Genomic DNA, 22480 nt, shown 5'->3' with positions numbered 1-22480 from the left:
CCCCCCCAAAAAAAACACTCGCACTCACCTTTGACTTCTAGAGCAAGCAGCTGGTACTCCCACTCATACTGATCCAGGGGCTTCATCATATGCACGAACACGATACCGGTGTTGAGAGGGCCCTCAACCTTCACCACGCAGACAGTCAGTAATCCCGAACTCAAAAGCCACCACTCAATGGGAACAGTAACAATCAGACAAAACGTACATGGAAATTCATCTTCAGATGTTCGCGGCCCATGCGATCCTGGAAAACGGACGTCCTGCACACAGACACATGCAAGTCAGCATTGGGGGGGGGGCGTTGGTCGCTCGCAAAAAGAATATGCGGTATTGGCCTCTTACGCAATCGGTCGGTTCCGCGCCCATCGGCTCCAGGTGCTATCCCCGTACGCTTTGATTTCCCTGCGATCACCCAGGAGCTCCGTACAGCGCGGGTCATCCTTGATGCGCTCGACTGCCTTTTCGAACTGCCAGGTCTTGCTGTTGGGGGAGAAGACCTCGGTATAGAGGAGGTAGAACACTCCACCCTAGTAGTCGACCCGTTAGGTTCCGCTCAGAAGACGCGCGAAAGGCGTAATGGGATTGTGCGAGCGACTGCCCGAAACTCACCGTCAACACGGCACCAGCGACGACCACGAGGAAATTCACCGACTGCTGTGTCGCCCGCGCGACCTTCTCCCGGCCGCTCAGCTCCCCCCACTCGTACCGGCCATCGTCGGACAGGACGGTTACGTTCCTTCGTTTGGGGGTCGGGTTGGGTCCGGGGCCTGAGGTCGCATAGTATCGCGCGAGGGCGGTCGTGCGGGGAAGCGCTGGACGCAGGAGGTGAGCGGTGGCGGCGGAGGAGGCCCGGAAGAGGGCAGGGGGGTTAGGTCGGAGGTGGGAGAGCATTGTGGTGAGGGACTAGTCTGAGTACCAGTAAAGGCCTCATGGAACGAAGGGTGGCTGTAGTGGTTGAGAGTTGGTGAACATGGGCAGACGAAGCAGCGCAATCTTTACTGTTCCCGCCGGGCAGAAATGAAGCAAGCCATGGACGGATCGATCCCATTCGGCGACGGCAAAGACCGACTTGGATTGAAAGAAGCGTGTGGGGGTGCGGAATCGGAGTGGGTCACGTGCGAAAGGGCCCTGGCCTGGTTTCAGCCGCCGCCGTTGCATACAAACCTCTCGTATTTGCAATACGTTTCCCGCTCTGGGCAGGAGGGATGTACAGTACTGTAGGTAGTAGCGCTATGTCAAGATATGAATACTACGAGGGACTACTGTCAACTTATTAATCAAGAAGACATGTAGGACTCAATTGAGTTGCTGTTAGCTGAACCAGTGATTTTCTCTTCGAAGCTCGCGCTTGTTTGTTTGTATGTCTCCTATGTTTGCCACAACGAGCAAGGTGTGGTGTTGCAGAAGTGCCACTAGCTTAAAGTGAAAAATACGGGGGTGGTACTCTCAGTCCCAATCCGACCACGTTCGCTCGCTCCTCCCGGGCTGCTTTTTGGATCCTGTCGTTCTCCCTCATCTCCGACCGATCTGCCCTCTCCCCCTCCCTTTGTCTTCAACATCTACTCGGATTCTGTCTCCTATTCTGAGTCGTCTCCTTCTTTTCAACACCAGCCATCATGTCTGCCTCCAAGGCGGAGTCTCAAAAGATCTTTGAGAAACTCAAGCTTAAACCCGCAAACAAGGTGCGCCGTACCCCTCCCCGCCTAGCAACCGATCTCAGGACTGACTCGATTCCGCACAGATCTGCTTCGATTGTGGCTCCAAGAACCCAACATGGTCCTCCGTGCCTTTTGGTATCTACCTGTGTCTGGACTGCTCGGCCAATCACCGTAACCTGGGCGTTCACATCTCCTTTGTTCGCTCCACGAACCTCGACCGTACGCAACTCCTGACCAACAGTCCTATCGTGATGCTAACGACTGGCGCATAGAATGGCAGTGGGAGCAGCTCCGGATGATGAAAGTCGGTGGAAACGAGTCCGCCACTAAGTATTTCCAATCGCATGGAGGGTCTGCCGCTCTGGCCAGCAAGGACACGAAGGTCAAGTACACATGCAATGCCGCCGTCAAGTATAAGGAGGAGCTGAAGAGACGGGCCGCCCAGGATGCGCAACAGTGAGTAGTCCCTTGCAGGCACATCGCCTGTTGAAATTCGTACAGTATGGGGTCTAATAGTACGCTCCCTCATCAGGTATCCCGAAGAAGTGGTGATCACCGACATCCCCGTCGGCACCTCGTCCAACGGCTCCAGCACCCCGGCCGGTGACGCTGATGATGATTTCTTCTCCTCCTGGGACAAGCCGTCCATCAAGCGGCCCAGCAACCCCCCTTCCCGCACGGGTACCCCTCCCGTCGTGAGTCGCACCGCATCGCCCTTCCTGAACTCCGGTGCCAACGGCTCGCGCTCCAAATCCCCGCTTTCCGCCTCCGATAAGGACAGCCCTGCTGCCTCTCCTGCCCCGGCCGCCATCCGGGCCAGTGCTGCTGTTCGCAAGACCTCCTCGACCGCGACTGCTAAGAAGGGCAGTGTCTTGGGCGCCAAAAAGGCCCCCAAGCTCGGGGCCAAGAAGATTGTCAGCGGTGCGGACATGATCGATTTCGACGAGGCGGAGAGAAAGGCCAAGGAAGAGGCTGAGCGTATCGAGAAACTGGGTTACGATCCCGAAGCCGAACGGGCTGAGGCTGAGTCCAAGGCGAAGGCCACCACCGCCGCAGCGCCCATTGCCTCCCCTACCCCCATCAACCCTTCGCGGACATCTCAGGAACGCAGCTCGGGTGATGTTGAGCGCCTTGGAATGGGCCTTGGGAGACTGGGATTCGGACAGACTGTCGGCGCACCGAAGCCTCCTGCTCCGAAGAAGTTGGGCTTTGGCGCTGTTGCTACCAGATCTGCTGCTGATGGTTTGTTGTCCTGTCTATTTATAGATGTAGTGTCAGTTGCTAATAGTCTCACAGACGAGGAACTGAAACAGGCCAAGTCTAGATTTGGCACTCAGAAGGGCATCTCGTCGGACGAGTTCTTTGGACGGGATCGCTTCGATCCTAACGCTCAAGCCGAGGCCAAGGAGCGTCTTCGTCAATTCGATGGAGCCACTGCTATCTCCAGCAACACCTACTTCGGCCGTCCCGAGGACGATCTTCCCGCCGAGAGCGACACCTATGGAGACATCGAGAACGCGGCGAAGGACTTTGTGCGTCGGTTCGGTATCACAGCCGGTGATGATCTTGAGAACCTCACGCAGCTGGTTGGAGATGGTGCCGTCAAGCTACAGGGTAAATCTTTATTGTACTCCTTCTCTCCGCAGAAAATCAAACTGACAAACTGTTGCTATACAGGTGCTATACGCAGCTATCTTAACAGCTAAACGAGCCGCCTTTACCTTTGTCGTACCTACCGCCTTCAATTCCCCGCTTCTTGCACCCATCTTGAACCTTTTTGTTAGCCAATTCTATCTTCGATCTCCTTCACATGTGGCGTTCCCATCCTCATGAACTTTATTCCCCTGGTTCGTACCATTCCTAGACAGACAAACACCCGGTCCACTTCCATCCGGACGTGCAGACTCCTAGACCCCGTCATCACTTGATGCGGTGTAGACCAGACCGGCCTTTCCTCGTCAGTCGTCGCTTTTTCTGTGTGTCTTCAAAATCACCGTCAACGATGTTTCGCTACTAGCTTCGAAACGTTCCTTGGATTCTTGTATATTCGTTGCATATAAGTAGTGTCGCTTGCTATTGCTAGTAATATGAACCGCATCAATGCAAACGCCTAGCAGTGGCTTCTTCGTTTCATGGGATGCAACGTGCTAAGGACACTGTCGGTCTATATAATTCGTAGCCACCAGTTAAAAACCCTATACACGAACCAACTTTTGTGGGGGGGAGGGAATTTATACGACTCCCCTATAAATGGCATCCGCCACCCTCCCGACCTGCCACATCTCCTTCACATCGTGCACCCGCACGATATCGGCGCCCCCAGCGATACTGGCCGTGACCGTGGCGGCCGTGCCCCAGGTGCGGTCACTGGCCTTGGTCACGCCGGTCAGGCGACCGACGAAGCGCTTGCGGCTGGGACCCATCAACCAGGGGAAGTACTCGAGGCCCTCGACGGCGCCGGTGCGGAGCTGGGGCAGGTCGCGCAGGAGGGCGAGATCGTGGGGCTCGTTCTTGGCGAAGCCGAGGCCCGGGTCGAGGATGATGCGCCAGCGGCGGACGCCGGCGGCCTCGGCGGCGGCGACGCGGGCGCGCAGCTCGCGGCCGACGTCCTGGACGACGCCGTTAGGGTAGTCGGTCAACCTGGTCATGGTGGCGGGGTTGCCGCGCATGTGCATCAGGATGACGGTGGCGCCGGTGCGCGCGGCGGTGGGCAGCATCTCCGGGTCCAGGAGCCCGGCCGACACGTCGTTGATGATGTCGGCGCCCGCCGCGACGGCCGCCTCGGCGACTCGCGCCCGGTACGTGTCGATGCTGATCGCCACGCCCGCCGCCTCCGGCATCGCCGTCCGGATGTGCCGGATCGCTGGCACCACCCGCCGCAGCTCCTCCGCCTCCCCGACGGGCTGCGACCCCGGCCGCGTGCTCTCGCCGCCGATGTCGATGATCGTTGCCCCCGCGTGGATCATGTCGCGCACCGTCGTCGTGAGTGCGTCCAGGTCCTGCGCGGAGTGGCGCCCGCCGTCGGAGAACGAGTCCGGCGTCAGGTTGAGGATGGCCATGATGTGCGTGCGGCGGTTCGGGGCCGTCGAGTGGATGGCCGGGAAGGTGGGGGAGATCGGGGTGGTGGCCACGGGGAAGGGGGTGGGCGGGGCGAGGGATTTCAGGTGCGCGAGGTAGGTGGTGCTGTGGCCGGGGAAGGGCGGCCGTTCGTGGGGGATGAGTCTGGGGGTGATTAGTTTTGTTTCGCGGTGAGAGGGGTTCGTCAAGGTCAAAACCTACTGGCTCAATGGGCGAAGGACGAAGTCGCGCTCCAGCATCAGTTGATGTGGGATGCTGAGCCGTTCGTGGGAGAAGATCTGCTGATCGTACAGGAGGATATCCAGATCAATGGATCGGGGCCCCTTGTCGATGAGCTTCTTTCTGCCCAGTCCGATTTCAATGGACTGCAGAGTGTCGAGGAGATCCATGGGGCTTAGGCTGGTTTCTACCTGTAGATCGATGTTAAGAACCATTGCGGATGCATTGTTTTTGGGGGTTTGAGCAGAGAGAGATAGACAAACCTCGCACACTCCATTGATGAATGGATCCTGGTCGAGAACGTACATGGGAGCTGTCTCGAAGAGCGAGCTAGTTCTCTTGACGAGGATACTGGCTCGCTCCATCTCACGACAGGCGGCCTCGATCATCTCGATGCGGTCGCCTACATTGCTCCCGAAGGCGATGAATGCGCGATGCATTGGGGGCTGATGGGCGTCCATGCTGGCGTTGAACAGCGCCTGTTGGCTAGTTGAAACCCGTCTTATGGAAGGTCTGGATGCTAAGCCTTCATGACCGGGTTTCCTCGGTCTTGATGCAAGTACAGATCGTCTCACCAAAGAGGGTTGGGATTGTACATGTCCTAATCAGGCGTTAGCTAGGGCTATGAAAACTGCGATTTAGAGGGAGAAAAAGTTCACTAGACGCTAAGGGGTTCTAGAAACAAGCATCAACAGGCCATTGGACTGCGAGGGTGGGTCTAAGGGACTCCATACCAGATGTAGACAATTCTCTATGAGGGGCGTAGGTTAGATTTGAATTCAACGGGCAACTTTGACTGGCGATTAGACCTGCCTCTTCGGTGAGCCTATACTCGAAGTACAAGCACTTCCACCACGCCGTCCGAATAACTGGGACAAGCAGCTCGAAGCCCCACTGAGGCGGCTCAGTGAACCGGAAGACCGAAGGGCGGTGTTCAAGGTGGCAGCATTGCGATACCAAGTGGAAGAGGACCAATATGCCATTCTTCAGGCGCCCAGGACGGAATGCAGCAGAGATTACCAGCGGCGAATGCGAATGCGTGGGAGAGGGAGAGCGGAATACGTCATGCGTCAGAGCGACAGAAGCCCGAGCGAGACTTTGGCGCCCCTCAGTCAGCTGATTTGATGTGGTCTGTGCCTGAGGCATTCCGCGCAATCCTGCCGCGGCGCCGCCTCGCTCTCCCCCCGCATTTCCACATTTCCACATTTTGCCTCTCCTCAGCTAACCGGGGCCAGTTTGATAGTATATACAGTATCTTCAATGCTACTCTAAACGAACAGGTAATGCACCTGAATTGCTTGCTCGGCTACATCGGAGTATAGTAGAATTCTATTGTGCTCAGTATCTGCCTGCTCATGACGCTGAATTGAGGCTGATTGTACTGTACTGTACACAGTCCATTACACAAACAAACACAATATACGAATCATGTGCCCATGGCCAACAACCCTTGATTGATGGCCTGAGGCTGGACTGTGGGTCCGGTAGCCAGTCAAGTGTGACGAGGCGGGAGTAGGTAGCCGTTTGTCTGATCATCCATCTCGAACTGGACCGAGGCACAACCCCCCGGGGTAATCCTCACTCCTCGGTTCTCTCTCCCCTCCTTGTTTGCCTTCTTTATGACCTCTGGTCACTGATGCCTCCTTTTAAATCCTTTTAAATTCTTCTCTTGAGCATCTTCCATCCCATTGAAATTTCCATCTTATCTTGATCTAGCGATACCCACTTTGCAGCTCCGTCCTTTCCAGCCCCCAAACATGGCTTCTCCTCGTAAGCTTCCGTCGCTACCTACCCCAGAATCCACCACTGTCACATGTGTGACCGCTGTGGTACCCCCAAACGACTTTTCAAGACCCTCCCTGCTAACCATCACACTTTAATGCACAGAGCAAATCCGTACCACCCTCACTGATCTTTTGAAGATCAACCACCCCATCCTGCTGGCAGGAATGAACGTGGCCGCTGGGCCCAAGTTGGCCGCAGCCGTCACCAACGCCGGTGGTCTGGGAGTCCTTGGAGGTATCGGCTACACCCCGGACATGCTTCGCGAACAGATCGCCGAACTCAAGAGCTTCCTGAAGGATCAGAACGCCCCCTTTGGTGTGGACCTGTTGCTTCCCCAGGTTGGCGGTAGTGCTCGGAAGACCAAGTGAGTAGGAGCACTAGTTTCGCATGTGATTTGCCGATCATCTGGATCGTATGACACGGTGGACTTGTGGAGAAAACTGAAGTTGCTCATTCCTCTCTTTTGTTAGCTACGATTACACCAAAGGCAAGCTCAACGAGCTCATTGATATCATCATCGAAAGTGGCGCAAAGCTTTTCGTTTCGGCGGTCGGTGTGCCCCCCAAGCATGTTGTCGAGAAGCTGCACGGCGCCGGCATCCTCTACATGAACATGATCGGCCACCCCAAGCACGTGCAGAAGGCCCTGGATGCCGGCGCCGACATCATTTGCGCCCAGGGTGGTGAAGGCGGTGGTCACACCGGCAATGTTCCCACGACCATCCTCATCCCCACGGTGGCCAAGCTGTGCCAGGGCCGGAAGAGCCCCTTGACTGGCAAGCCTGTGCAGGTGGTCGCTGCCGGTGGTTTGTACAACGGCAACTCCGTCGCTGCTGCGCTCATGCTGGGTGCCTCGGGAGTCTGGATTGGTACTCGCTTCATCCTCTCCGAAGAGGCCGGTGCACCCAAGGCTCACCAGGAGGCTGTTCGCACCGCTGGCTTCGAGGACAACGTTCGCACCATCATCTTCACGGTACATTCACCTTCTGACAGTTATACCTCTTGAGTGACATGTGGCTAACAAGGCTTAGGGTCGCCCGCTCCGCGTCCGCAACAACGAATACATCCAGAACTGGGAGGAGAACCGCCGGGACGAGATCAAGCAGCTGACCTCGAAGGGTATCATCCCCGTCGAGCACGACATGGAGAACCTCCCCGACGACGTTGATGACTCGGTGCTTGAGAACGCGCGCCCTTACCTCATGGGCAAGGTTGCTGCTGTCGTCAACGAGAAGAAATCCGCCAAGGCGATCGTTGATGAGCTTGTGACGGATGCCGCTGCTTTGTTGCAGAACGGCCACAAGATGCTTGCCAAACTGTAGATACCAATTTGCGTGATACCTATGTTGCATATGTTTCCAAAACTTTGGGTCCGTGCCATTTTGCTTTTCTTTTGTTCCTCGGTGATGCTATCCTACACATCATAGCTATTGGTTATGACCCTTTGGGTTACTCGAATTGTCTGAGGTCTGGTCTGAGATATAGCTTCAATTGATACTACTGAAGGACTGTTTGCTAGTACGTCAAACACATCTTGTCAGACTGACGTGTTCTTCCCTTAGGGAAAACAGATCATAGTAATCTTGAAGTGGCTGGAAATGTGCTCGAGGGTCTCAGCGCCATTGATGGTGACAAAATCCTGTCGATTTTCCCTGCTATCGGACTCGCCCACCTAGATGATGTTATGTCTCCACCTGTTCAGCATGTTAGTCTTGTGTCACGTTCAGCGTCGAGGTCAACACTGGTACTAACCTAGAGAATGTCCATGAGCAACACTTGGCTTCTGTCGGCAAACACACCAAGCAACCATACAAGCACCTAAGCTACCACTTCCAGGCTCCCTCGGAACTTCAGATCCGTCAACTCAGGCCATAACAGGATCATGAGCGCTGCCTTCTTCAAGCGTACACTACATCACCGTACTTGTTCACAACCACAGAATCATCTCACAACGCGTACACTTTTGGGACCAACGAATGGCAGTGTGATTCGAGAACGGGCATTTTCGGATATTTACAGTAGGCACTGATACTCACAACGACGCAAGCCGCCACGGCATGGCAGGAAGAATGAAATCTCTCAGAGGATCTTGACGCTCAACAGGGCATCTTGCATTGAGCGCCCACAATTACTTGTCACACCGCTCGCGGTTCGAATAATGGCAATGTTGTATAGTATGCAGACCCCGGCATGTGTGGGTGGCAGGAGTCACTTCGAGAGTCACAACCTTTACGGCTCCCCTCGCTGCGGACCGTCTAATCATCTGCACTGGCGGTTTCAGAGACAGCACAGACAACGAGCCCGAACATGTGCTTTCCACCGATTTGGTACAGTTTGCCCAGGAATGCGCCAGTGGTGATGACCTGAAGAATACCGCTGATACGCAGCCTGGCGGAATATGCAGCCTTAGGCTAACCTGCAGCCTGAGCAGTACATGATAAGCTGGGCAAAACACTCTAAAATTGTATGATCCAGTACTCCCGGCGATGCACTGTACCCGACGAGTAATCTTCATGTATCTATACACGCATGATGCTCGCTAGCCTCATGGCTGACACACACAAACAGGCGCCCGGCTCTGAGGTACAGAACTGACCCTAGAGCATGACGAGGAGTAAATAGGCTGGACCGCATAAGGTTTTGGGGGCCTGTCGATCGCTTACTACTTCCTTTTTCAGGGTTCGAATGGAACTGGCACTGCGGGTAGGCATCCGCCTCCTCGCTGTTGCGGTATCCCCCCCCCGGTCATGACACAGTACGGTTACCTTAATGCTCGCGACGGCCCGTGGCAGGAGATCGGCATTCCTGGGCCGTGTATGCGATAGTTACTGGCACCGCCTCGGGCTAGTCGATCCATGCATGTCACATACCATCGGAGAGGTTTGTGCTAAGAAGTGTGCAGGAAGTCACGGCGGCGTGGGCCACGCCTTGCTCTGGGTGGCTGAGAGATCTCGGCAACCGGGAGTTCTTGCCATGAGCGCTTGCGAAGGGCTCTTTGGCAGTCTACTTCAGCCTTGGGACCAGGTCGAACCCAATATGATATGTCTTGCCTTCAAATCGAGCGTTGACACGTAGGATACTCGTTACTCACGCGGTCACCATCTAAGGCAGGCTTGCAATGGCATTGATGGTACGTTCTCTCCAGGGTTTGTTCACGAGGTACTGTACTGCTACAACACCCAACGCCAACCCGGCTCATAGCCGCTCGACAGCCACCCAAGCAGCCGGTCCGATCTCCAGCGCATGAATCCGCGGACACGGGTATAGAAAGCGCAACGCCAATCCACCAAGTACAGACCCTACCGAAGCAAGCCCACACGGACCAGACACTCCTCTAGGAAGAATAAGGCCGATGCGATCCCATGAACGTGACTGGCAAAAAGACATCGATTAGTAGTATGCAGTCAGACCGGGAACGGGAAAAGGACGGGGGGGTATCGCCCCGATCTCCGGTAATCGTGTACCGTAGTACATGCCCCGATGTCCTAAATCATCTAGATGAGAATGAGAATTTGTTGCAAACGAAAAAAGGGGAACCACTGAAAGGATGAGAAGACGACGTACTTTCACAACGAGTCAATGACACTAAGCTCGCGGAAGCGGCACGCGCCTCGGATACATTCCGTTGGCGTCTTAGGTTGGAGCACTCTAGGCCAGGCAAAATTCAATGTCGGTGTTAAGCTTTAGAGCTAAGATTCATGTGCTCGGAGGAGTCGGAGACAGTGCACTCATTGAGGAATGGCTCTTCGGATTTAGCTTTCTGGGAGGAGACTAGCCTGGATGTGGTATGATTCCAGGAACGATATCGGCGGGTAGCCTAAGGGGAAAATGAGATCCCGGGTATGAGATTAAAATTGCTAGGTGCTGGGTTTACAGGATCATACTCGATGGATGGGTTGTTGTTACATGGATGGTGTGTAGTTGATACAGCCGATTGTTAGAGAGTGTGATTTGAGTTTGTACAAAGTAGATATTGTGGAGGGTTCAGGTATTAAGGGTCAAGCGGAAGGTCTATCTATATATATAATCAAGGTATAGTACGCAGCTATATTTCAAATGCACGGGATCGGACATCGGCCCCCAGATCTGTCTATATGCGCGGCGGATATAGTCATTACATATATTCATTAGTGATTTCGAAATGATATCTCGCATTGACGAGCGGGCGCTACAGGGATACCATGAAGCTATTTGACTCTAACCCACGCCGTTAACGCCATCTTATTGCCCTACATTGAAGGAGACAGCGACGCACACGCTAGCGGCCGCGGTTCGCCAGTTAGAGGGCTTACGGCCGACACTAACCGGGGTGACTCCTTGCTGTCACGGTCCACGGAAGTCTCTCCATGCGGATTACCCACCGCGTCGATGGAAAAGCCTCTTCCCTTGTGCAATTTCAATGAGAGGGAAACCCCAAATCAGACTAGGTAATGAATGCTACGCGACCACGCAACAATCCCTGCATCTGCCGATAGGCCACCTTCGCGTGCACCGTACTCCGTATTGTTGAAGGTATTGATGGTACTGTACTATGTGCGATACAGTAGTTGGATAGCATGCAGTGTCCAAAATCTTCCACCAACCGCCTAGTCAGCCCAATCACAGCTACCCCGAATCTAAGGTACAGAATGACTGATCTATCGGCCAGCCCGCTCAGAAGAAGAATTTAGATCCAGTGCCAGCGGTTCGGGTCTAGTTCTGTTCGTTCATCGGCTCGGCAAAGTACCCGCTGACCAACGGAGCGGAAAGAGAGGAAATCCTCCAGTGAAAGAAAAAACAGCTCTGACATCCTCCATGATTAGAGGTTCATTTCAGCTGAGGGAGGGGAACCATGACTCAATTGAATGGAACTGATAGGACGGACCAGGTGCTATGCACACGAATGAGAACCTCGGGTCTTCGAGTTTGCTCGGGAACCCGAGCCGAAGAGGGCACAGGATTGTGGTGGTGGTGCAGTGGTCAAACCGTTCAAACCTGCGCGCCCGCCAAGCCTGATGAGAGAGTTTTCCTCGGGAAAAGAAGCAAGAAAGAAAATTCATCTCCAAGGCTAAAACGGGGACTTGGAGGAGGTTTAGATGGATCTTAAGGCGGGTCCAGATGTTTTTTCTTCCTCTTCTGCTCGTAGAAGTGGGCAGTTTGGAATGGCTGGGGGAAGGATCCATATCAAGAACTCGATCATGGCAAGGCCAGCCAACGCCTTCATGCACTCCGCAAAGTGTCCTTTCAAGCGTGAGTCGAGAAATCCCAGTGTTCCGCGGCATCAAGAACATGACAACGTCTGCAGTTCTATCCTGGTGCCTGGTTTAATTGGGGATTGCATTAGTAGCTCTTGGTACGGCATATCCGGGCCCTGATGCCTTTTTTCCCTCCCTTCATGCTTGCTCTTTTTAGAATGGCAGCTCCGACAGCAAGCAAGCTCGCACCAATGGTAAAACGAGGCGCCGCTACCGAAGTTTCGGTTGCCTTGGGTGGGCTTGGCTTTGCTGGATACAATGGATAATTCCCGCAAGGCGTTTCTAACACCGGTCGTATACAAGCGCCGCGAAAGGGAAGGAAGAGGCTTTGTTTGGTTCATCGGAAAATAATTAAAACTTCGCGTTCTGGTGTACGTAGAAGCAGTGATGAACACCAAATTCAAGCACGGGTGGTGAGCTATTCAATTTAGGTAACATCCTCGACTGATGTCTTATGCACAATTGCACATCCTGAGCGGAGAGGAATGATCGACGCGACTCATGACGGTGGCCCTGAAAGGGTTCCCCATACTTAGATTAAAAGAGGCGAAGGGATGATGCTGGGGAGCATCAGAATTACCAGGCGTCTCAGAGGGCCGGCAGGTGACAGAAGTTGACAGTTTCGACTCTCGAGTCATCATTACGCTGGTCTGGGCAATTGGAGGCAAAAAAGCTAGGAAGATTACGGGAGGCCGGAGGCAGCGGAGTGGGGTTGTTTTTCTTGCACCGGAAGCTGGTGGAGTTGCGAAGTTCGTGGAGATCCACATGTTAATGCTCGACAGTACGGGTACAGTGCGGTACCTGAATTGCATGGTTGATGACAGTTTGAAGACTTACAGAGCACGATAGAGACGCCAAAGCTACCAGAGAGGAGGAGGTACAAAGCTATGGTCCGGATTGATGAATTGGTTCGGAATGCTATACTCATAGGGGACAGACCTCCAGACGCTAGATGCCGCTGAGCAGGGGACGGAAATTGCCATATTGCAACATCTAACCAACTCCAAGACCTGTCCCTTCCAAGCTGACTATGTCGACATCCCTATAGGAGATCGCGGTCGAGGTGCATCCAAAACCTCCTTTGTCTTGCTCATCTGCTTTGGTGCAAAAAATCGCCATCTCTGGGTTAAATTAATCGCAGGAGGGCGAACTAAGTTAATGTCTAGAAGGGACAATGCAGTTATTTAGTCGTGGCCTTGGAGCTGAGCTGGCAGCAATCTAATTACCCTTGCGCTAAACACTGGTATCAGGCAATGGTTGACCCCGGGCAATATCTCTGCCTGGACGGGTGAGGTCGCAGTACAACTAAATTCCTAAGTTCTTATCTCATGCTGCAGGCGACCTATCACCAAGAAGCGTGGCGAGCTGCGAAATGAACCGCCACGTTCCAATCAAGCAGCGTCGATGAGCCCGGGGGTGAATGCGCCAAGTCGCACGCATCTCTTGGTGCTATTGCTTGTCTGAAGCTTCGCTATCTGATAACGATGGATGACGGCGATCCCCGCGACCTGTCACATAGAAAGGCCGCAAGCACGTAGGTTCCCGAAGACGTGGGGTAATCGCAGAGTCTGGGGAAGAGATAGGATGGTGCCGCGAGGGCCATGCACTGGAACGGGAGGACTGGAGAATGCTGGACACCCTCAATGAGGGGGTTTGCCCACTACTCCAGATCCCTGTCGCAAACGCATGGAGCCGCGGGCATAGTCTGTCGACGGACATGTCTAGTCTTACTAGCACAAGCCATGCGTTGGGCCAGCGTATTATTGTATTGCAGAAGACCATTAGTCAAGTCACCGAGGATGAGTGCGTGAGGGAGTGGCAAGAATAACCACCTAGTAGAGTAGTCAAGACTCATCGGCGATGGCCGAATACTGAGAAGCATGATATCAGCATGAAGCAGATGCTCATCATGTCTGAGGTAGGAGAAGATAAAGATAGAGAGGGAAGGCTGATATGGATAGAGTGCAACAGATAAGGACTGGAGGGCAATTTGGCAGCGAGAGGAAGGACCGACTTCATGGAGCCCAGGGTTTGACCACCCTTTCCATGAGTCTTTCCATCCTCCTCTCTCATCTAGACCTGACGGTACCTGACCTGTATGTACGAACAAGCAACTAACACCAATACATAACGGACTGTTATCATTATCAAATCACTCAGGGTTAGAGCCCAGATAGTGTGCCTTATTGCCTATCACCAGACGAGGTCTTATCAAGGGGTGGAACTCATTGCCACAGACCCCACTGTGTAGCAGAGTTTTGCGGGCCAATCCCGCCACGAGGGCTGTTGAATTCTGTGATCCATGTGGTGCTTAAGTCAACCTTTCATCCAATGACAGAATTTGTGGCTGAGCATTACACGGCATGATTGGGACAGGGCATAAGCTTGTGCGCACTAGGGCTCAACAAGACCCATTTGGTCTGGTGGGGCACTACTACACTGGGCATTTCCACCTCTTCTCGAAACCGGTGCACCGTTTCCATACCACGGACTCTCACTTGCAACACGCGACACTGAACCTGAATTTTTCCTCTTCTTTTTTTTTTTTCCCCTAATCTTTTTTCTCCCGTTTCTGTTTTGAGTTACGCGGTCGCGGCGGTTTTCCGACTCGGAAGCGATCATTACATCGATCTGGATCCGGTGGGCCTTCGCTCGTCTCGGACTGGTGTGGGCGTAACTGTGTGTGTGTGTGTGTGTGGTGGGTAAGAAATTATTCGCCATGCCTCCGCAGGAAATCACTTATTAGACGCTCTAATCCCACCCCTCCAACAGAGAAAGAAAGAAAAAAGAAAGAAAGATGTGGTCGTCGTTTCGTCTTTCCTCGTCCCTCCCCCTCCCCCCTTGAGTTTATACTCAATACTCGAGCTTTTCAAGCTCTTGTATATACCAATCCCCATCAACTTCGAGTCTTTAGTACTCAATCCATTCAATCCAACAATCTTACACGCCGTTGAGATATACGCGTAACATCATGTTCGGTGGTATCGACTCGGAACGGGACCTTGAAAAGGCTCCCCAGGTGGCCAAGGCGCCTATGGATGACAGCAGCGATGGCGCTGTCCCTGGGGAAAGCTTCATGTACGGCAACTCGGTCTACGCAAAGCTTCAGCGGCTGGCTGGGAAGTTCAACATTGAACAACGAGGTGTCGAGCGTGTCCCCGAGAACGAACGGACGGATACCTCGTACTTCAACATCAGCAGCATGGTGTGTACCTAGTTTACTGCATTATGCTTTTGTCTTGCTGGCTCTCCGCCGGTGCTCACAAGACCGCCTCCCAAACTGACCCCTCGCAGTGGCTGGCAGCCAACATGGTGGTTAGTTCGTTCGCTATCGGTATTCTGGGACCTGAGAGCTTCGGACTTGGCTTTGTCGACTCCATCCTCGTCTGCCTCTTCTTCAACCTGATCGGTGTCTTGACTGTCTGCTGGTTCTCTTGCTTCGGCCCTGCTTTTGGTCTCCGTCAGATGGTCCTAACCAGATTCTGGTTCGGGTACTGGCCGACAAGATTCAGTAAGAACCCCTCGCCTCTGATCTCCAAACATGGCGTGCTGACCCAATTGCCGTGCAGTCGCTCTTCTGAATGTCTTGTCCTGCCTGGGTTGGTCTGCGGCCAACTCCATCGTCGGCGCCCAATTGCTCAATGCAGTCAACAGTGACGTCCCTGGTTTTGCAGGCATTTTGATCATCGCCGTCTGCACCCTCTTCGTCACTTTCGCCGGATACAAGGTCGTTCACTTGTATGAGTTCTACAGCTGGATCCCAACCTTCATCGTCTTCATGATTGTCTTCGGCATGTTTGCTCACTCTGGAGATTTCTGGAACATTCCCATGGGAACTGGCGCTGCTGAGATTGGCTCTGTCCTGTCATACGGTGCAACTGTCTATGGTTTCGCTACCGGATGGACCAGTTATGCTGCTGATTATACCGTTTATCAGCCCTCGGACCGCAGCCGCCGTAAGGTTTTCCTGGCTGCTTTTGGTGGCTTGATCCCTCCTCTCCTCTTCACCCAATTCTTGGGCATTGCTGTCGCTACTGCTGCCATGGTCAACGATGGAAACAACAAGTACGCTACTGGTTATGCGCAATCCGGAAACGGAGGTATCATCTGGGCTATCGTGGAACCTCTCGGCGGTTTCGGCAAGTTCTGTCTGGTCATCCTCGCCCTCTCCATCATCGCCAACAACTGCCCCAACATTTACTCCGTCTCTCTCACTCTTCAGGTCCTGAGTCACCAGACTCAGAGAGTCCCTCGGTTCATCTGGGTGTTCCTGGCCTCGTGCGTCTCGGTGGCCGTTGCTATCCCTGGATACTCCCACTTCGAGGAAGTCCTTGAGAACCTGATGGACTTCATCGCCTATTGGCTGGCCATCTACTCCGGTATCGCTATCGCCGACCACTTCATCGTTCGTCGTGGCTTCGGTGGATACCGCCCTGAGCACTACGACAAGCCTGAGAAGCTGCCCTACGGCTTCGCGGCTTGCATCTCTTTCGCCTTCGGCGTCGTCGGCATGGTCACCGGTATGAGTGAGACCTGGTTCGTTGGACCCATCGCCAAGCGCTCGCATGGCGGTGATATCGGTTTCGAACTGGCCATCTTGTTTGCGTTCGTCGTGCATGCTATCGTCAGACCTATCGAGCTGAAAAAGTTCGGTCGGTAAATGCGTGCAACTTTCTTACTGTCTTTTTATATACAACAATTTGGGAATGGGTTTTCTTGGGAATAGGTTATCGTCATTTTTTTTTTCATGTCTGTTATGAGGAATCAGCTTGTCTATGGTGGTTCCCAAGGGGAACCAGACGGCTTCCGTCCTGCTAGCTGGTATTTTGTACATAGATATTATTGTTGATTCTAATAACTCCCGTGCAGATGAGCCGGGATGTCGAATACGAATGAAGTCGTCATGAAAGTTCCTGCTCCGAGACTGAATTTACCTAATGTTGTTATCATTGTCTAGCAATGTTGTTCCTGGCACATGATGTGTAGACACCGATTGTCGCTTTCCAACTCGGATCACTGGGCGAAGCAACCCACAGTCGGAACATCTAGATCCATGGTGAGTTGCACTGAGTACGCTCCAGATCCGATCGAAGTTTGCGAATGGTAGAACATCAACGACGACTACTTGACCGGTATGCCTCTTCCAGGCCGTGCAGGATGATCTCATATGGTGGTCGATATTGGACTGTTTCTCCCTGTGCCTTTGTCTCCACGATGAACCTTTGATTTGTCATTGTGACTGGGATAGAGCCAGCATAGTCCATCATTAGGCAGTGCGAAATGTGAAATATCTTGAGTTGGCGATAGAAGCATCTTCTTGAACATCTGCAATGGCAATGCATTGATCGTAGATGGCTGCTCACGGAGTCCGCAGTGCGCATGTCCCCATAAACCACAGCCATGCCAGATATGTCAACGAGTCAAGACCTTTCCTGATAAGACAAGTCCATTAATTTTTGAGCTTTTCATATACCGCCCACCACGTACTGGTCCCTTCAAAGCTCGTCAGCTTTTGACACGTCTGCAGCATTACTCTAGTATACCGTCGAGGCTGGCTGTAGTTGCTTCACCAGGACATGTCTATCTGAAATTATAGCCAATCGCGACTAAACTAAGCTAAGAAATAACTCACAGTAGGAGCAGTCAAACTGATGTTCAATTGTTCTAGAAAAGGAGTATCTTGTGTTGATCAACTCATACAACGGTTCGTATGCTTCCCCTCTCCCAAGCGACATATCTCACGTGACCACCGACAAGCACCAGCCACGGCAGGCTGCGCCACGAGCAAATTGCCGCGCCGCGAACAAATCCACAACGGATTCATTCGCCTTTCATTGTGAAATCCAGCAAAACTAGCAACCCAAGTGGCATACACAACCCCCTCCTTCTTCATCACACATACCACCCACAATGTCTAAGCTAGGAAAGTAAGCAATTTCGAAACCCCCAGCCTCATTTTCTCTCAACGTCAAAGCGCACCTCTTTACCCCTCCGAATCTATTCTCTAACCATATTTTTTTTCTCTCCAGCCGCGCCGACTGGGCCGACGATGAGGAGTTTGACGACCCCTCCGCCCTCCCCGCACAGCAGATCACGACGAACAAAGATGGCACCAAGACCGTGGTCTCGTACCGCTTCAACGACGAGGGCAAGAAAGTGAAGGTCACCCGCCGCATCAAGACCACCGTGGTGCGGGAACACGTCAACCCCCAGGTCGCCGAGCGCCGCAGCTGGGCCAAGTTCGGCCTGGAGCAGGGCCACGCCCCCGGGCCCTCCTTCGACACCACCTCGGTCGGCGAGAACATCGCCTTCCGCCCCAGCATCAACTGGAAGATCCAGGCCCAGGAGGAGGAGAAGAACCCGGAGAAGGGCAGCATGAAGGACCAGCTCAAGGACAAGAAGGTCAAGTGCCGTATCTGCAGCGGCGAGCACTTCACCGCGCGCTGTCCCTTCAAGGACACCATGGCCCCCGTCGACGAGCCCGCCGGCGGTGCCGGTGGCGTCGAGGGCGGCGCCGACGAGGGGGCCGCCGCCGCCGGCGGCTTGGGCGCTACCTCCGGCAGCTACGTGCCTCCTCATCTACGGAAGGGTGCCGCCGGCGGCGGCGAGCGCATGGCTGGCAAGTTCGAGAAGGACGATCTGGCGACTTTGCGAGTTACGAACGTAAGTTGTGTGTTTTGGCCTTGCTGCTTTACTACTTCCCCCCCCCCCCCCATCTTCCTCTTTCTGCGGGGCTGGGTGGGGAAACCTGTGTGTGTGTGTGGTGGTGTATGGTATAGTGTCTCAGTGTGTTGGCGATGAGATGCATACGCATACACACCTACTCAAACCCTCTAAGGGAGTTCTCACCTCCCGCGGAAGAGAAGAAGCAGGGGAAAGGGGGGGAGCTGTTCGCACCTCATTTTCAAAACCCCCCAAAACTAACAACTGCAATAGGTCAGCGAGTTGGCAGAGGAAGGCGAGTTGCGGGATCTGTTCGAACGCTTCGGTCGTGTCACCAGAGTCTTCTTGGCCAGAGACCGGGAGACCCAGAGAGCCAAGGGTTTCGCCTTCATCAGCTTCGCGGACCGCAGCGATGCTGCCCGTGCCTGCGAGAAAATGGATGGCTGTAAGCTTTCTGTCTCTGCTTCCCTCGTCGAACGAAAACTAACCTTCTACCCTCCTACACAGTCGGTTACCGCCACCTTATTCTGCGCGTCGAGTTCGCCAAGCGGGCTACTTAGATTCCTTCCACCTCGTTATTTCATCCTCTAAACTTTCGCACCATCCCCCTTTCAAACTCATTCCCATCTTATTTCCGGTTCACGACACCTTGGCCGCTTTCCGTCAAGAAGCGGGTTTCCTTCATGATGACTTCAAGGATCCCTCAGCTACTACTTCTTTTTCTTTGTATTGTATGATCCGATCGATAATGATGAATACTGAAAAAGGATTCCAAAGTGTCGATTTTTCTCTGCTAAGCTTTCTTGCGTACATATATTCATTTGTGTTGTTGTGTGCGCACATTTGGTCGAGGTCTTGACAAAAAGCAAGGGAAACAAGAAAAAAAAAAGCAAGCAGTCGTCTCTTCTTCCAGTCATTCTTCTTCCCAATCCTCCTCCTCTTCGTCCGCTTTCTTGATATCTTTGCATGGTTTCATGTCATGGGGTTTGGTTTGCATAATCTCCTTGTGACTGGCCAGTCGGCTGGCTTGCTTGCTTCCTTGCTTGATGGTCTTCTTCCCCCCCCCGCTTAGCTTGGTTGAGTTCTCTTCCTTTTTTTTTTCGTTGGATGGTTCGAAGGAGGCGAGGTTTTGCTTTGCATAAAGAAAAGTGCTCTTTTTGACTGGGTTCTGAGACGAGATCACGTTGCATTCAGGGTTAGCGTGGGCTTGTAGGCATTTCCCAATGATAGAAAGTCTGGTTCGACGTGGCTCTTATGATCATGTGGACGTAGGAGTAGACAGTCGCATGCTGGGAAAGGGGAGGGGGGAGGGGGCAAGAAGTCCCTATCCCTCCTACCAACCTCCGCAAATGCCTCTCTGGCAGGACTGTTAGTCTTCGTAGATGCATTCATTCCCCTCCTCCTCGGCCTCACCCCCGGTCCACTGTGCAGCAGTTGCTTATGGGACTTTGTCCGATGAGTCATTTTACATCATTGCCAACTGTTCTTCCACTACGCCCATGAAGATTTCTGAAAAGGATCCGTGGACGGGGCCAGAAAGGGGGAGGGGGAGGGGCGAATCTAGCCCAGTAATCGGTCAGAAGGGCTGGGAGAATGGTTATAGGCCCAGACAGTCAAAGGACGTGGCGGATGGGCGTTGACAGGCTGCGGCGAACAGACTATTGAAGTCAGTGTGTCAAGGATATGCTTGCAGTATACAAGCTTCTGTCAGGCTGAGAAATGGCCTGCGGGTTAGGTCGGATGGCAAAGAAGGATCAATAAAACTCAGGGACTTCTGAGATTAGCGCTGCCCCCTCCCTCATCCGCTTCACGCACGCCAACCCGCTATGTCTCTGCAAGAATCCCTTGTAATCACGGCACTCTGGTGGATGCCGCAGGATAAGGCGCTCCTCAGTGGCAAGATTGGGGTTATGCCACGTCTGAATTGGTGGATCTTCACGCGCAGGAGTGTAAGCATGACCAGACGAACAAGTATCATTATCAGTGCATGATGACCTCCGCCTAAGCCATCTGCCACTCAGATAAGCCAATGCCTCTCTTCTGGGGCGAGGCGTCACGCCAAATCAGGATGATGGAGATGTATAGAATATACCTTCGCAATTGCACCAATGGCTATTGCTCGGAAGGTATGTGGATGGTGTGCTGACTCCGTCCGACATTGGTTACATTGCATGGACACGGTGTTGGATAGTTCTGTCAACAATGGTCTTGTGTATCGCCCTGCGAGTAATTCCGTCAACTGTTGTCATGCTCTCCTCCTGAACACACTTGCGAGCTCCCATCTGTGTCACCCACGAGAGACAAATGAGCTGGCGCTGACCATTCACTGGAAGAGCCGATTCCCCACGGGATTCAGCATATCCGTCTCGCCAAATGGGCGTCTTGCACGCCACTCTCATCAACGTCACCTACGCCAGCCTTACCCAATCAAGTATAACGACCGTCCTATCCGGTTCGACTCGGTCGAAGAAGCAGATCCCATGGCTGAGGGCCAGCAAGCATCATACCTTCTCGGCTTTTTTCTGGTTCGTATTCCCTTGAGCAAATGCCTCGAAGGCGTCGATCAGCGTCGGTCCTGTGGCCCTGTTCGTTGCTGCTGAGACTCCAAGGCTATACTCTACCGCTCGAGCGTCCGATCGGATTGAGTGGACGGGCGTGATAGGGTGAATTCCCCGGCCAAACCTGGCGTCTTCTGCAGTATTTCCAGTTATGGGCCGGCACTTAGAGTTGGTGCTCGCGTTAACCTCGAAAGACAGTCTTCTCTGTGAGCGTAAAAAAAGACCCAGACTAACATTTCCAGGCAGCAATTGATCCTGATCCCGTCGAGTCACACAAACAAGCCAGATTTGATAGCAACCCGACCAACGAAGACAGCCACGAGGAATAAGGAATAACAGCACCAACTTGGGTTTCCGGTACAAATGCCGAATTACCTTGACAAGGTATTAGCCGCAGCATCGTTAGGTATGAGAAGAACGATTCGAATCAAAGAGGTTTGCCAGGCAATGCCAGGAGTGGGAACACAGCCAGGACAAAGCTGTAAAAAGGGGTTTCGTCTACACGCATTGGCTCCAGATGCGCGACATCCAAGAATGAGCAATAGTGACCTGATTCCTTTGATGTTTAGAGATCAGTGGCATCGACTCAAGGACACCCCAGTGTGCTGAGGTCACTATGTAGTTTAGCTCTTCAGTTGAACTGGGCAAATCACAAGTGGACCGGGAAGAACCGGTTTACCCTCGGACCCGACGCTCCGAGAGAAACTAACGATGCTCCTGCCTAGAACACGCGCGGTAGTAGCACCTGTGCTTCCGTCACGGTATATTTCCTCTGGTAATGAAGCTCAACCGCATATCAGCTCGACCACTGAAGAATGCTGCTACAGCTTGAATTGAGCTATAGAACCGGATACTCTCGGAAGGCTACTTCTGCCAGAACCGGCTGCCCGGTAAGAATGGTCCGATAGAAAGGCTAATATGCAGAGTGATGATTGTAATCCGCATAACAGCTCAGATAATAGAGCCAGGATCCTGTCAAGGATCCATCCAATTGTAAAGTCTATCGAGGATCCCGGAGATTAAAGCCGAATGTTCTGGACTCGCCTCAAGTGCAGCTGCTTCGAACGGCAAGACGACGGCCTGGCGGGGCTTTGTTGATAGTCCAAACCGTAATGTCGGCCGTCTGCAGCCCAAAACATGTCAGGACAGGCTTCTTTGCCCCAGCCTGGATTCGAAAATGTACTGTAATTAACCTGTGGTTGCACAGGAGGCAACATCGGGAACGTATCAGCCACTAGCACGGGTAAAAGTCAGCAGGCAAAAGATGGATCGCGCTCTAATTG

The 22480-nt window shown here is 53.3% G+C and overlaps 8 protein-coding genes across 8 annotated transcripts in view; 5 read left to right on the top strand and 3 right to left on the bottom strand.

The window, feature by feature from the left end:
• tim21 overlaps positions 1–1031 on the bottom strand; it is a 1360-nt gene extending 329 nt beyond the window's left edge. The window contains exons 1-4 of the mRNA XM_025671097.1: positions 613–1031; positions 346–530; positions 209–263; positions 29–128 (exon numbers count right to left, since the gene is read on the bottom strand). Coding sequence (XP_025532465.1) covers positions 29–128; positions 209–263; positions 346–530; positions 613–894 — 622 coding nt within the window. The 5' untranslated portion in view covers positions 895–1031. The remainder of the gene's footprint in view (positions 1–28; positions 129–208; positions 264–345; positions 531–612) is intronic.
• A 452-nt stretch (positions 1032–1483) lies between these two features.
• BO86DRAFT_329629 (ADP-ribosylation factor GTPase-activating protein) lies at positions 1484–3776 on the top strand. The gene is made up of 6 exons (XM_025668687.1): positions 1484–1685; positions 1745–1880; positions 1934–2117; positions 2194–2903; positions 2958–3275; positions 3339–3776. The coding sequence occupies exons 1-6, from the start codon at positions 1620–1622 to the stop codon at positions 3365–3367; spliced, it is 1443 nt and encodes a 480-aa protein (XP_025532464.1). The 5' UTR covers positions 1484–1619; the 3' UTR covers positions 3368–3776.
• Positions 3777–3892: 116 nt separating this feature from the next.
• Positions 3893–5419, bottom strand: BO86DRAFT_415325 (folic acid synthesis protein; the record flags this gene model as incomplete). Its single annotated transcript, XM_025674897.1, has 3 exons — positions 3893–4883; positions 4941–5149; positions 5222–5419. The coding sequence occupies 3 exons, from the start codon at positions 5417–5419 to the stop codon at positions 3893–3895; spliced, it is 1398 nt and encodes a 465-aa protein (XP_025532463.1).
• A 1163-nt stretch (positions 5420–6582) lies between these two features.
• BO86DRAFT_114364 (nitronate monooxygenase) lies at positions 6583–8482 on the top strand. The gene is made up of 4 exons (XM_025665957.1): positions 6583–6728; positions 6846–7107; positions 7214–7715; positions 7774–8482. The coding sequence occupies exons 1-4, from the start codon at positions 6716–6718 to the stop codon at positions 8062–8064; spliced, it is 1068 nt and encodes a 355-aa protein (XP_025532462.1). The 5' UTR covers positions 6583–6715; the 3' UTR covers positions 8065–8482.
• Positions 8483–14947: 6465 nt separating this feature from the next.
• BO86DRAFT_395192 (cytosine permease) lies at positions 14948–16636 on the top strand (the record flags this gene model as incomplete). The annotated part of the gene is made up of 3 exons (XM_025673282.1): positions 14948–15181; positions 15271–15487; positions 15546–16636. 3 exons carry the CDS (start codon positions 14948–14950, stop codon positions 16634–16636), a joined length of 1542 nt encoding a protein of 513 aa, XP_025532461.1.
• A 1155-nt stretch (positions 16637–17791) lies between these two features.
• Positions 17792–19260, top strand: tif35 (translation initiation factor eIF3 core subunit g). Its single transcript, XM_025665955.1, has 4 exons — positions 17792–17903; positions 18006–18639; positions 18913–19084; positions 19147–19260. The coding sequence occupies exons 1-4, from the start codon at positions 17887–17889 to the stop codon at positions 19197–19199; spliced, it is 876 nt and encodes a 291-aa protein (XP_025532460.1). The 5' UTR covers positions 17792–17886; the 3' UTR covers positions 19200–19260.
• A 29-nt stretch (positions 19261–19289) lies between these two features.
• BO86DRAFT_114266 (uncharacterized protein) lies at positions 19290–19712 on the bottom strand. The gene has a single exon (XM_025665956.1). The coding sequence runs from the start codon at positions 19605–19607 to the stop codon at positions 19350–19352; it is 258 nt and encodes an 85-aa protein (XP_025532459.1). The 5' UTR covers positions 19608–19712; the 3' UTR covers positions 19290–19349.
• A 753-nt stretch (positions 19713–20465) lies between these two features.
• On the top strand, positions 20466–21306 carry BO86DRAFT_375323 (uncharacterized protein; the record flags this gene model as incomplete). Its single annotated transcript, XM_025670477.1, has 4 exons — positions 20466–20588; positions 20725–20765; positions 20831–21164; positions 21196–21306. 4 exons carry the CDS (start codon positions 20466–20468, stop codon positions 21304–21306), a joined length of 609 nt encoding a protein of 202 aa, XP_025532458.1.
• Positions 21307–22480: the final 1174 nt, after the last annotated feature.

Source organism: Aspergillus japonicus (genome assembly GCF_003184785.1).
Source record: "Aspergillus japonicus CBS 114.51 unplaced genomic scaffold BO86scaffold_3, whole genome shotgun sequence".
Taxonomy (NCBI): Eukaryota; Fungi; Ascomycota; class Eurotiomycetes; order Eurotiales; family Aspergillaceae; genus Aspergillus; species Aspergillus japonicus.
This window is presented reverse-complemented; position numbering and strand designations above follow the sequence as displayed.

Coding starts and splice junctions, on each gene's coding strand:
- BO86DRAFT_329629 (XM_025668687.1), top strand. CDS start 1,620: ATGTCTGCCTCCAAGGCGGAGTCTCAAAAGATCTTTGAGAAACTCAAG. Junction 1,881..1,933: donor TCGCTCCACGAACCTCGACC/GTACGCAACTCC, acceptor ACTGGCGCATAG/AATGGCAGTGGGAGCAGCTC. Junction 2,904..2,957: donor TACCAGATCTGCTGCTGATG/GTTTGTTGTCCT, acceptor ATAGTCTCACAG/ACGAGGAACTGAAACAGGCC.
- tif35 (XM_025665955.1), top strand. Junction 18,640..18,912: donor CGACTTTGCGAGTTACGAAC/GTAAGTTGTGTG, acceptor CAACTGCAATAG/GTCAGCGAGTTGGCAGAGGA. Junction 19,085..19,146: donor CTGCGAGAAAATGGATGGCT/GTAAGCTTTCTG, acceptor CCTCCTACACAG/TCGGTTACCGCCACCTTATT.
- BO86DRAFT_114364 (XM_025665957.1), top strand. Junction 7,108..7,213: donor GGTAGTGCTCGGAAGACCAA/GTGAGTAGGAGC, acceptor CTCTTTTGTTAG/CTACGATTACACCAAAGGCA. Junction 7,716..7,773: donor TTCGCACCATCATCTTCACG/GTACATTCACCT, acceptor AACAAGGCTTAG/GGTCGCCCGCTCCGCGTCCG.
- BO86DRAFT_114266 (XM_025665956.1), bottom strand. CDS start 19,607: ATGCAAAGATATCAAGAAAGCGGACGAAGAGGAGGAGGATTGGGAAGA.